The 14,681-nt window shown below is 33.3% G+C and overlaps 1 protein-coding gene across 1 annotated transcript in view; it reads right to left on the bottom strand.

Moving 5' to 3' along the window:
- LOC126549289 (nuclear receptor subfamily 2 group F member 1-B) overlaps positions 1 to 11,981 on the bottom strand; it is a 48,504-nt gene extending 36,523 nt beyond the window's left edge. The window contains exon 1 of the mRNA XM_050198026.1: positions 10,987 to 11,981. Within this exon, the coding sequence (XP_050053983.1) occupies positions 10,987 to 11,335 (349 nt within the window). The 5' untranslated portion in view covers positions 11,336 to 11,981. The remainder of the gene's footprint in view (positions 1 to 10,986) is intronic.
- Between the last annotated feature and the right edge of the window lie 2,700 nt (positions 11,982 to 14,681).

Here is a 14,681-nt window from a genome sequence, read left to right as displayed (position 1 = left end):
TATATACTGTTGATAGTTATCACAAAATGAACTTTCTTCGGAAGTTTGTGTACACACAAATCATATAACAACACTAGCGTTTCATAATATTATAATATATTGTAGTTTGACAACTATATCAAGTTATGTTATTATAAACCAGTTCATTACTCGAATATATATATATATAGTGATTAAGACATTTAATGGACAACTAATATTATCTATCCAGACTATCACTACGTTAAAAATATATACGTTATTTAAACGTGAAATCTAATTAGTAACAATAAAATGGATAATACACTTAGAGGTATATAGGGATTTAAATTCAATTCTCCACAAATCATAAAAAGTTGTACACCTACAGGATTTTTGATCGATATTATAAACAATATTCTTCATCGAATATTTTAACTTTATTGTGCTTATCGTTGAAAAATAAAATGACTATCTTTTAAATGTCAATCATTAGCATAATATATAGGGTGTCTATAATAAATAAAAAACAGGTTCTGTATTATAGTGGTTGAGTATAGATTATATTATTATGAAATGATAAGTCATATATGCATTTCTTTAGAATTATTTACCCCGATCATTATAATGATTCATAGTTACGTCAATGTTTAAAATTGATGTATGATAATATAAATGTACTTATGTATATAAATGTATGGGTCTTTGAAATTTTTATTGATACCGACTAACCGACGTGCACTTTAGGTTATAATAAAATATAAAAATTAGATGCTCAAACAAAGAGTAAAATATGATTTCTGTATATTATAATGTGCATTTGTATTGTGTCTTATACTAATAGTATTATGAAATTATTTCTTATTCGCCTTATTTCTTATTTATAGTGATGTAGTCTACCTACCTTAACTACATTTTAGTTGAAAAAAAAACTAGTAAATAATTACATGCCATATAGGTAAAATTACATTTCATTTCCTACTTCGTGAATTGAAATAAATGCAATTTGAATACTGGCAATACTGCAGAACATGGTAATTGACGGTGCTTTGTATTCAAATTTTATTTATGCGTTTATTAATGTTAAACACCGTGGTTGGATCGTAAATCAATATTTACGCGTTAAAATATTTATAATCCAGAATATTAATCATTTTTACATAAATATTTAATGCCACACAAATATATGTATACTTGAATTATAATATCTAGTGTTTAATTAAAACAATGATATATATAGTGTTAAAATTTAGAAAGTTTAATTTAAAAAGTAAATTTGGTCTTTAAATTTCAAAAATTATAATACTTTGAAAGAAAAATTTGGTTCGAAGCAATAAGTTAATCAAATTCACATAGCGCAATATATATTATTTTTACATTAATATGTTATTGGAAAATAAAATGCTGAATAATATTCTATGTATAGGTCAATATAATACAATAGTTTTATTTTCTTATTTTCTGTTCACAATAAAATATCCTTCTATTTAGTAAAACTTAATGTATTTTTATCGATTGTACGATTTTACCAAAATAAAATAAAAATTGACTATATTTCGTATAATTTTTTGTTACGAAAACGTTCATGGTACAGTCACCAGGATCCCAGGGATGTGCGGAAAGAATTACTGAAAATAACATAATAAAACAACAGAACGATAAAGTAAAAATAAGATTCCTATAACTACACCTCAAAATCACACGACTCGAGATCAATCGACACGAATATCCGTCTGTACATTTTCTGGTCGTAAGTATAGTTCCGCAGGGCGTTTCAACACGGCGTCCGAGTGTACGACACTCGAGATCGTATAGGACTTAATCGGTGCATCAGCTAAATAGGTACACCTAACGCGCGTTATCGTCGTGTACTTATAATCTATATTAGGTATATACCATTATAACTACATATTATAATATCACGAGGGAAAAAAATGACGTACGGAATCGTCGCAAGCTCGTCTCGTCTCGCCGTATTTCTCCCGTGCATATGCATCGCATACGCGTTTTTATGATGTACGCAAACATTTCGTGCGCACGCGCGCGTGTATAATGTCATAATAGACGGCACAATATTTTTTAACACTCATCGTATACCTATATATATATATATATGTAATATTATTACGTTATAGGTGGTACGACGACGGTAAAAAACGTGTATATACGTATTATAATAACAGTACGCGCACATTCCGATCACCCTGTATGCGTGTGTGTGTGTGTAGGAATAAGACGTACACAATGGGGATATCCGAGACCGGTTCCCACGGCATCATCGCCGTCGCCCAGTCTCCTCTTCTCGTCGACTGTATAATATACTCGCTCGGTACTCTTCAACAGGTTTTGGGGGCTCGCGCCAACACACACTTAAGCGAGCGTGTACGTACGCAGATTTACGCAAACTCGTGTACGCGTGTGCGTCACATAGGGACCGTATACGCGAGCACAGCATCACCGCGGCAACAACAACAATGATAATAACGATAACGATAATGATTATGATAATAGTAATAATAATATAGTGTGTTACAGACGCGGACGACGACTATACAATATATATGTGTATATAATATTATCGAGGAAACGGTTCGGCGAGGAGCTATCCTCACAAACGCCCTCGCTTCATTCCATCGTCTTCGTCGTCTCCGTATCCTATATAGTCGTCGTCGTCGCCGACAACAATAAGCCTCTCGATTTTTTATTATTATTATCATCATCGGTTTTTTTTTTACACACAGACTCTTAGCTCGTACGCGCGCGCGCGTTGCATTCCTCGACAGCGTTTCGTGTGTGTATATACTTTTTTTCGTGTATCATTCCTCTCTCGTCCGAGTACGAGAGTATAGGTACCTATCACATCATATATTAAACACGACAATATGATATAATATTATAATATTATATTAATAAGTTTATACGCTCGAGAGTCGGCGGTTCGCGCGTGCAGTCGGAGAAAGATATAAATTACTATTAATGGTTCGAAATATACTTATGGGTAATAATATATTAGATTAATATACCTATATGGGACGTTGAAACTCTGCAGAGACTGGTCATAATATACTCATATATAGCGAATGCATTTAATAGCGGTTTACGCCTTCATCGCTGTCTGATGTGTATCTTATGTGTACATTTAACATTATATTATGCGCGCAGAGACGGATTACCTAATTTATTGGCGCGCGCTCGTCGTTATTGTCGAAGAACCTATGCACAATGTATTATATTATGTACTGTGGTTTTCGAAATGATACTCTTTGACATACTCATACTCATACTCTGACATCTCAAATAACTTTAACGTCATATGAAAAATATTTATTTATCGTCATGATTTTTTAACTTTTTTGAATACATGCTGTTATTTTTAGTTTATTTAAAAATGTCTAATGTCTATTCATAAAAATCGGATTTCGAATTAGTATTTAATAATATGAGTTAATTTTAGTTTAATATTTAAAATTTGGTTGAGCAGAGTACCTATCATGGTCCAACACTTCGTGGGATCTATACCCGGTCAGCTGTGCCACTCCACACCGCTCATCAAAACTATACATACTCATAAGTCATAATTGCTGATGGGTCAAGTTCGATTCAAAAATGACAACAGTGCATTAGATAGCTTTAAATGCCCAATGACGTTTATTTAAGACAAAAAAAAATGAACGTCCTTTATTAAAACTGTAATATTCATTATTATTATAGTACCTATATAACTATATATCTATTATATTAATCATTCTAAAAAAATTTTTTTTTTTTTAATGTCACTTCTATCCGTCTATTATGTTATTGTACTGCGTTAAAACGATTAGTAATCATTTTTTAACAACTCATCATTATATAATTTATGAATATATAATATATATACATCTATATAAGTACTATAATATTATCGAATTAAATATGAATAGGTAATAGATATGGATAATTGATCGAAATTGTTTGTATCACGTTTTTAAATTTTTATTAAATTTCATTTAACGTGATAATTAAAAACATATCCCTAATTAATATGTGAAAGACCTGCCGGTAATTACATAATCACTTTAAATTATATTTACATTTAATGGCATCATATTATTGTGGTAGACTTTAATTTTTGGCTATTTATTGTTAAATCCACATTTGTTACCTTCTATATAAGAATGTAACACTAATATATCACTATATTTTGACTTTCTACTTCGATAAACGGAATAGTAACATAATAACAAAAAAACTAAATAAATCTTATCTTAGGGATGTGACCTGCAGCATATTGACAAACATTTCTGAGTGACGACTATGAAAAGGGTAGATTGTTTATATTAATATATATAAATATACACTTATCATGTAACATGCTATTATTTATAACTCCTTTGTTGACAACAAACTACAGTACACAAGATATTTTCAAATTTTTTTTTTTTTTTGTGCAGGGTTCTATTATATAGGTTCTATACGTTTACGAATATTGAATAAAATCTTAGCGTTTAATAAAATCGTGCGAATTCCATCCAATAACGGTCACGTTCAATAATTATAATACTGTAAAATCGTTAATAAGAAATTAATTTATACACTAGCGGGTACTTAATATTATATTAACGAAAATAATACTCAATATTTAAGTACTATGTATAGGTATTATACCCGTTTAAGTAGGTAAATCTATGAAACGCGTTTTATTCGCTTTCAGATAATATCTGATATCGCTATAGGAAACTACGCAAATGTGCCTAACGTCTGTTAAGCACGTATCATAGATTGAATTATTAAGAATATAATAAGTACATTATTATATTATAATAATAGTTAAGTATATACACGAGTTCGGTTCGAATCAATCGGGCCACGAGGCGTTTCCTATACCACCATGGTCGAGATTTCTATACATCTCTATACGGCTATATACACGTATAGAATATTATACCTACCCAGTTACACCTATTATACGTCTAAAGTATACGATATGATAAAATACACGATGGTAATTATATAATTAGATGAACGATGTTTAAATACGTGAAATATTCGATGACGTGCGTATTTACAGATAAGATACCTATTCGTATAATAATAATATTAAAAAAATATATACTAATTAAAAGACGTACAAAAAATAATAATTATAATATATACCATCGGACCTTGTTCCATTAAAATACTCTCAAAGGTCTCGCGGTGATGATAAAATATTACACATTATCGATACCTACCTATATTATAGGTATATAGTATTAGAAACGACGTGTAGATATATATATATATATATATATATATACATTACGACGTGAAACATTATATTATACACACAATACAAAGTCGTTGAATATTCAATGTTACGATAACAATTTTGATTTATGCGAGCGCTACTGAAAAATGAAAATCATATTATATACTTGGCCGTATTGAATATTGCAGTATAATATAATATAGGTTATAATCTCATACCTATAATGTTTTAGAATATTTTCGCGTTGAAGGTGAAACTAAAAAAAAAGGTTACATCGCACGGTGTATATGCAAACTCAGTATATTTCGTGAAGTATTACACTACAAAATAACATCTACTACATGATATTGTATCCATATGTGTAGATAAAAATGAATACATTGTGTACACGGCCGGCACAGCGCGTACCTATATAATAATATTGTAAGTGTATATACTGTACTATGACTCAACGAATTTCTTTGCCAATTTTTATTTCTCCTTTAAAACATATAATATATTTATTTTTGTAAAATATTACAAGTTGTACTACTAATATGTTTATGCGTATATAACATAATATTAAAGCCGTATTATTCGCGAGCATATTATAATATATTCTATATATACTATCTCGTACGGTACAGTGCATTGCGTACGTATCGCATAAATTATACAGTCAGGCCGTTGTTTGATTACGTAGAATTAATTCTTTAATCAGTTACCCACTCGTTTTAATAACACCCATCTACCTATATACCTGTATATACCTACATAATATTATACGCGTATATCCCTGCAGGAGCACGGCAGACTCCGTATATAGACATCATATATAGTACGCGCATACACTTTACCCTTTTGCAGACGCGCCGTGACCCTTTTTCCGATTTTTTTGTGCTTTTATTTTTTTTTTCACCGTGGTCAGGTTACTGCAGCGGCGGCAGTCTTTCTGATTTCCCCGCTTCGCCGCGGCCCTAGGCTTATTATTTCTACCCCGCTACATCACACTCCTCGCGCCCTCGGGGCGTTTAATATTACACGATAGTTTCTCGCTGTACCAGCTAATTAAGAGACACCACCGCTGCCGCCGACAAAACAGAATATAGTACAATTAAAACGCGTCGTATACACAAACAAAACGGGTGGTACATACTACTCGCTACATATATATATATATACAAAGGTACGCGCGAGCGTCGGACTCGTGCCCAGGTCTGAGACACGAGGGGGAACAAATACTAATAATAATAAAAAAAAAAGATCACGTTAACAAAAAAAAAAAAAAAAATAATAATAATAATAATAAAAAACCGGGAAAAAGAGAGGCTTCAGGAGAGAGAGAGAAATGAACTGCTGCTTTGTGATAATGAAGGGTATGCGCCTACGCTCGCGCCGTTCGCAGCCGCACCGCGTCGTGCGGGATTCGTTACCGGGACCGACCGGCCTGACTTCTAAAATGCGGTTTATATTATCGTCATTATCATTTGTGTCGTTCTCGGCGTGGTCATTATAAAAAAAAAAACGGGAGTAGGCACAAAAAAAAATTGTAAATGAAACGGAGTCGGTGGTGCAACAACAATTCGTGTATACTTATGCACGGGTGTGTAAAAACGTTATGGAACGTGGTCATTTAAAGGGGGGTAAAAAGGTTTTTTTGTTTCTGTTTATCACGCCGCTTCACTTCTCTTTCTTTCTCACACTATCTTCTAAAATCTCCACGGAGCGAATTATTTAATAAAAACGTAGTGTGAACTACCCCGACTATTATTACACAGTTAATAATATGATAATAAGCATAAAAATTCAAAATGGATAGGGATGCTGGCTTTTTTTCAGATAGAAATCGTCGCGGGGACTGCTCGATTTGGACGACGAGATATAATTTCATATTGTGTTTAATTATATACTTGTAGTAAAACATACCTAGATATATATATAAAAGAATGTGCGAGTCTACCTTATTATTATAGTTACCTACTAATATTGTAATAGTCAAAATCTGGTAACCCTACTAATATACAGCCAACAAGGTGGTATAATTCATGTATGTAAACGAATAAACAGCGTGCAAACAGAAACATAATAATTAAGTTAAAATATATTATTATTAAACACGCTATTTATATATTTAATAGCAATCGTTTACTTTCATCTGTTTCGGATTTTTTCAAGAATGAACCTGTATTATAATATTTTAAATACCACATAAATATACATATATAGTACACATACTACATATGCATATTTGTAAACCAGTAGGTATCATTTTCAAGTAACACGATATATTTATGTCAAACTGGAATTTATTTATATATTTTTTTTAAAGGCACGTGCGTTCAAGAATTACCTAATTATTTACCCAGAAAAACTATATTATATAATAAAATTATTGTCCACATTAAATTAAATATTTGAATATAGTAAAAAAAAAAAAAAACAGCAATTATTGTAGGTATCAAGCAAAAAATTTCTAGAAATGTTGTGGGTATTTTGTTAGATTAGCTCTATGGGTAATAAAATATTTACTAGATCTAGTTGATCTCTCGATTTATGGCGTGGTGTCAAGTTTATTATAATATACCTATGCACATTATTTATTAATGCGTACACCTGTTGCGAGTGTAATAAAGGTTAATGCGAAAATTAACATTTCCATTGGAAACCGACAAATCATCGTTGTCGAGGGGTTGTTCACAGTGCATAATGTATATCAGCAACAGGTATAAATGTATAACGCGAAACACCATATCACCTCCCTGTAGTAGCGTTTTTGAGCGTTATATGCATTACTGTGTATGATATATGTATATTGTATATATATATTATGCATGTAAAAAATGATAATAGTTTTCTATCTTTTCATGGGGTGCAATATAATATGTGTTCGTAATTTTACCCTACGTGGTATATGTGGTAAAAATCAAATGCTTAATATAGTTTTAACTTGTAAACAAAACAACGGATTTATAAAATTGTAATCATATCATTTTTGTTTAACTTTTTTTTTGGATACTTTAAAGTTTGATGCCTACCTACACACGATTATAAATTTAATATACAATTGTGATATTATAGAAGAGTTGTGGTACTTCGAGCACATTACATCGTTAAAAAAATATATGATTACAATAATTGTTGTATGGATAGAGATCAGTTCAAAATCGTTTTAAGTAGGTAATCATTTAGTTTATTATCATAATATTGAAATTTAAAAACATTATCAGTCCGATGATTTTATTTTTTCGACGCTTTGACGACTTGTCTAACCGCGATACGATCGAATGTTGTTATTAACTAGCTATTTCTTCGTTTATACTCATCACAGTATTACACTTTAAAATATTATATAATGTATTATATTTTGACTTTCAGCAACGTGGCAACCGGTTGACCATGCACGTGTCTTAGCGCGTGGATTGTGGAGGCGTTTTTAGATATTTTAAAATGTGTTACTTAAATCCCTCGGCGCGTAAAACCATTTTTCTATGGTTATAATATAAAAACAGAAAAAAACATGACATACGCTTATTGTATGGGTGGTATTAATAAAAACCGAGCATGTTTGTATAAAACTAAAGCAATGTAACGATGACAAATTGGACACGGTCTACCGCGGTTAGAAAAATCGTTTAGTCAATTATACACTTTAATCCACTGCTATAAAGAATTTAACATGCGTACAAAGACTGCGAGTTGTGATTGTTAGCCCGTGCCCTACGATTGCAGGTTAGTGTGGTCAAACGGAATTTAAAAAATACGTAGGTATAATATTTTAGCGTGTATAAAATTATTTTTATCGGAATATTGATATTTAGATAGGTACAACGTATTACTAATATATATATTTAAAACATTTAAAACGCGTTTTTATACTATATACAGCAATATACAATTTAATACGCGTATACGTGACAGATTTTGCAATAAAATTAAATCTACCAATATATACTGTTTGAATGTGCAATATTTTCCTCAGCTAGACCGCAGTTGTAATGTGTAATACTGTAGTAGCCTGTTCGTAATTATATGTGCATTTATAAAATAATTTTATGTTAAGTATAGGTGCGTATACTAATGTATTAATGAATATCTCAACTGCTGGTGTGATTCATACTATACATAATATAGATCCTGCGTTACTTGAAATATACTAATATTTAAATATAATATTATTTTAAACATATAATTTTAGTGTGATGCAGACGAACGATCAAAGAACCGCACCGATGCTATTTTTTTTTGTTTATCACTCGTTGTGCAATAATATCTGTTTGAAATTTATCAATTGGCCGTAGTATTTGCAGTAAACAACAAAAAAAAACGCGTTTCTCAATATATGACATCATAACATTTTAAGCGTTTTATTTCCAGATCACTATATTATAATATTAAGGTCGTATAAATGATTTCAATTCCACTATAGTAGGTAGGTAGGTATATCTACACATATCTTCACCGCGGCGGAGTGCTCGAAAAGTTTGTGACGTTATATCACATGCTATACTATTACTGCCTATATAGAACATCATAACCTATATTTCTGAAACCACATTGCAGACCAGATACATTTTTTTCAAACTTAAAAGATATAATAGGTACATGTATTTTTTTTTTATTTAACTCGTTCGTCACTCTGAATCGTCTCACATTAGAGTTTCACGGTACTGAAGCTAGGTTATACTAGCTAGGAATACGATATTCTACGCAAATCGTATCGCGACATTTACACAATACTTCGCACGGGTACAACGGGGTAGTCGGTCGGTTGTCGCGCGCGCGTCGCAATGTTTACATTTCCGAGGGGCGGTGGCGGCGGTGTCGACGCGTATTATATTATTATATATTATTATTATTATTATTGTTATGGGTCGATCGCGGGCGGGTGTCGGGCGCGCACACAAAAAACAAACCCACTCAGATGAGTCGGCAGCGGCGGCGTCGGTGGCAGCAGACACACGTCGGGTTATGACCCGCCGACCGGTTGACCCAAAGGAATCCGGTTCTGGCGCGCGGACAGTCATCGTTCGCGCGCGCGTGTCCGTGTGTATGTGCTCACCGGCGCGCGATCGGAAACCACCGGCCTCGTATTTTATATTATATTATCGTCGTAATTTTTATCGTTATTATTTTATAATTATTGCCGTAAGTACTGCACTGTGAGGATTATTCGCGTGCGACGCCGCTCGCGATTTCAGCGTTTTATTTATATATATTATATATTTTTTATTTTTTTTTTACCGGTGTAATTTTCCTCCGCGGCCGTCCGCCGTCTAAAGCGTCGAAAACAGTCGAGATAAAAGAGCTCGCGAATATTATAATTTATTAGAATAATAATTAAGATATACTATATCATAAAACTATAAAACAAATACCAGATTGCAGAATTAAAATAAGTATCTCATAAAATACGTTGCGTATATTATTATTATAGGCTCGTTTGTCGTGTCCACGCGCGGCTCGTTGAAAAATTCAATCTAGTTATATTATAATATTATGTATTGTGGTGATTTTACCGCGTTTTCTCGCCATGCGGTCGAAGCGAAAACATTTATTTTTTAATTTTTTTAGAAATTTTTCTACACCGAATTGTGAAATCTTATTAGTCGTAAACCATTAATTTTTTTTTTATTATTTTTTTTTTACATCGCGATAAATTAGATTAATTTTTTTTTTTTTTGCAAATTATTTATATTGGTACCTACCTACGAATTTTTTCGTCGGAAATTTTTTAACGCACTTAGGTAATATTTTATTGGGCCCGTGACGGAAAAATTATCTTTTTTTTTGAACACGTTATATATAAACAATAAGACACTGACCTTCGCAAGTAAATTGTCCGTAGTGTTTACCGCTGCTCTTGTCACCGCACACGACGCACTCGATGTTCTGTCCGTTCTTGTCGCACTGTCCGCCGAGCGTGACCAGCGAACCGCCGGACTGCGAGCTGGCCGTTCCCGGCGTGGTGCTCTGCTGCGGCTCCTCCAGATGGTGACCGCCACCGCCGGGCGGGTCGCGCCAGGCCGGCGTCACCAACGCCATGCTCCGGGTGAACCCGCCGAGATCGTGGTGGTGGCCACTGGTCAGCAGGTCCGGCGGTCCACCGTGCGGCGGGCCCTGATGCGACGGCGGAGCGGCCGAACCGCCCGTCGGGCCGCCGACGCCCGTCATGCCGGGACCGCCGCCACCGGACACTGTGCATAGTCCGCCTACCGCCGCGCGACACACCGCGAGGCCGTTATGCGGAATAATAATGGTGCTTGCCGGTGTGGACCTGAGCTTCCGCTGAGACTGTCGGGCTTGGGGACCCGACTTGGCGGCAGTGGTGGCGCCGTTCGCTTACCGGTAAACCGCCAGGCGCCGTAGCACTACGCGAGATCCCGCTGCTGTTCGGCCGAACTGTTATCGTCGGCGCGAAAAAAACACTAACGCGAACAAGAACGATTTTTAATTTTTTTCACCAACGACGCGGCACATATAAAATCAACGAATATTATTTTTCCGACGCGGCACTCATGAGTAGTAGTAGAAAAAAAAAATTCCCGATATTGGTAACAATTATTTTCGGTTTCGTCTCTTACCGCGGTTACGGACAAACGAAAAATAATTACAAAAAAATATATTTCGAGTGATAAAATAAAATTCCCACGCGCGTAATGTGGCGGCACGGACGACGATCGTCTCGGATTTTTGACCTTTCGGAGACCTGGCGGCCGCGATCCCAGATCGGAGTGAACTGACCCGCGGGCCACCGGGTTAGGTTAGTAGACCCGACCGGGGAGACCGGTGCGCGGCGGCGGCGGCGTGCGTACACGACGGCGACGGCGACGGTGCTGCTGCCGCCGCTCCCCTCCACCGCCGTCACCATGGCGACCGGGGCGCCCGGTGCGCTGCCATTGGCTCCCGACCCGGCCACCTCTGACCAATTCACACGCGCGGTCGCGGCCCCCGGTGACACAGACCGTAGCGCGCGCTACGACGGAGGAAAACCCCGTCGGCGGGCGCGGCGGCGGTGGCGGGCGCGCAGGCTACATTATATTATGTGTTCGCTCCCCCCGCCCGAGACGCGCCTACCGACGACACCACCCCGACGCCCCCCCTTTTTGTATTTTTATTTTTTTTTCCGCGTCGGTTTCACCGCAATAATTAACTCGAGTGCAATATCCCTCAGCCTCCCCCGCCATACCTCGCGGCGCGGGACGACTCGCGCGCGCGAATCTATTGTGCGCCGAGCGACGACGACGCTTCTTCTCCTCGCCGCCCACCATCGATTTTCTGCGCTCGTCCGCCATCGGCACCGTCGCGCGTGCACAGGTGAGCGCGCGCGAAATTTCTAAACATATTTTTTTCACTCAAACCGACAAAAACCGTTTCCGCGCGCTCGTCGTGACCGCGGTAACGATGATACGTGTAAAAGAAAAAAACGAATATACCTAGGTATAATATATAATATTTTATCCGCACCGCGGTTATTGCCGCTCGTATATTAAGCGTATTGTACACGTGTTTGTGTGTGTGTTTTATAACGCATCGGTTGAATTTTTTGTTCAAATTTAGCCGCGTATATATTAAATGATTTTATTCGGATTTACTACAACATAATTTTAACATATATATATAGATCCGTTATATAGCTATCTATGTATAATAGGTACATTAGACTCTTACTTGTAGGTTTACCTATGTATATTTGAGTTTGATATGACTTGCGTAATATGCATTATGACCATTATAATATTGTACATCGAGAACGTATATAATATGATATATTATTTCAATAAAGTAATTATCAGTTCAACAGTTATAAATTATATAATATAATAATATATAGGTATATATATAAATAGTCATTAATAATTATATACTATAAGGTTATATGTTTGCGCACAATTATTATACGTATATAGAATATATGGATACTTATTTGTTATTACACTTATCGTCATAATTAAAATTAAACTGTACTCTTTGTGTCTTTATTATACAATATATTATAAACAGCATTTATACTAACAGTTTTTTAAATATTTTTTAGTGCATGTTTCTGATACTTAATATTTTCTACGATTATTATAACGATTTCTCTCGGAATCCCCTGCATTAAGTCATATAATATCTTGATTCACAAAAGGGGACTAAACTATAATATGTATACCATATTAAGCATATTATTATATCCATATTCCATCATATATATATATTATAGATAAGTATAATTATATATACTGCGTGTATACATAATAATATAAAGATATTTTTATGTATAAAGTAATGTGTATAAATATAAACGATGTAAAAACACATATGGATGATATTTGAGGGTGATAAAAGTTATTGATATATATTTTATAGTATATATTGTAGTATATCATTTGAATTTCATTAAATTATAATAAAAATAACGCAATTTATATAAATATGTATATTATAATATAGCTACTTATCTATAATATTATACATATATTATATACAATACCAATACAAATATAAATGTACAATCTTATTATATAATATGTTAGAAGCTTATTACATTTATTTTTATACATATATATACTCGTATCATTTAAGACTCAGTATAGTTGATGACCTAGAAAACATTAAATATTATGACTTTAAAAATGCAAATATTTTGTAATTCTAACTAAATAGTAAATATGATTAAAAATATGCCCCAACAAAATTTTAAAGCCATACAAATATCAAGTTAAACTATACTTTTGCTAATTAATTTATTGCACACTTAGTTTTAATTCAATTTTATAAATCGAATTTATGTAATAAATATTAAAATTATACAATTATATATACGTCTTAAAAAATTTCAATTTTTACGAAAAAGTTTACTCATAATATTTTATTTGACATGTTTTAAAAAACTACTATAAATATTTTAAAAATTAATATTGTTTTAAGGTTGAATTAAAATTATTAAAATTAATTTTAATTGTAAAATTCAATTTAAAAATTAAAAAACGAAACAATTTTTTTTTTATGTACCTATCGGAAATTGGTTAAAAATATAAAGTTTTATATTGTTGGTATAATCTTGAAAACGTACTAAAATAAAGCTAAACATTTTAAAATAACAATTTTTTTATTTATTGACGTGTAGTACGTTATATACTTAAAAAAAAAAAAACTAAGAAAATACTGGGAATATAAGAAGTTCCAAAAATAAAAATAATAACAATAATTAATTTATACATTTCCGGATTTTATATACTATATTATTGTTGCCATCTTATAATTTTACGAATAAAAAAATAATAAATTTTTTTCAGATATTCTATTTTTGTTATTTTTTAAGTTATTCTAGATTGCATATGACTGCTCTTATAGCTTAACTTAAAAAATATATATATTTCATTATTGTTTATTGATAGGTAGGTATTATAATATTTTTGTCAAGATTTTAACTATTATCGAATAAATATTGTTCATAATATAATACAAAACTATTTTTAAGCTATATTATACTAAATACATATCATTGAGCTTTATGTTTTTTATTTTATAT

The sequence above is a fragment of the Aphis gossypii genome, chromosome 1 (genome assembly GCF_020184175.1).
Source record: "Aphis gossypii isolate Hap1 chromosome 1, ASM2018417v2, whole genome shotgun sequence".
NCBI lineage: Eukaryota > Metazoa > Arthropoda > Insecta > Hemiptera > Aphididae > Aphis > Aphis gossypii.
This window is presented reverse-complemented; position numbering and strand designations above follow the sequence as displayed.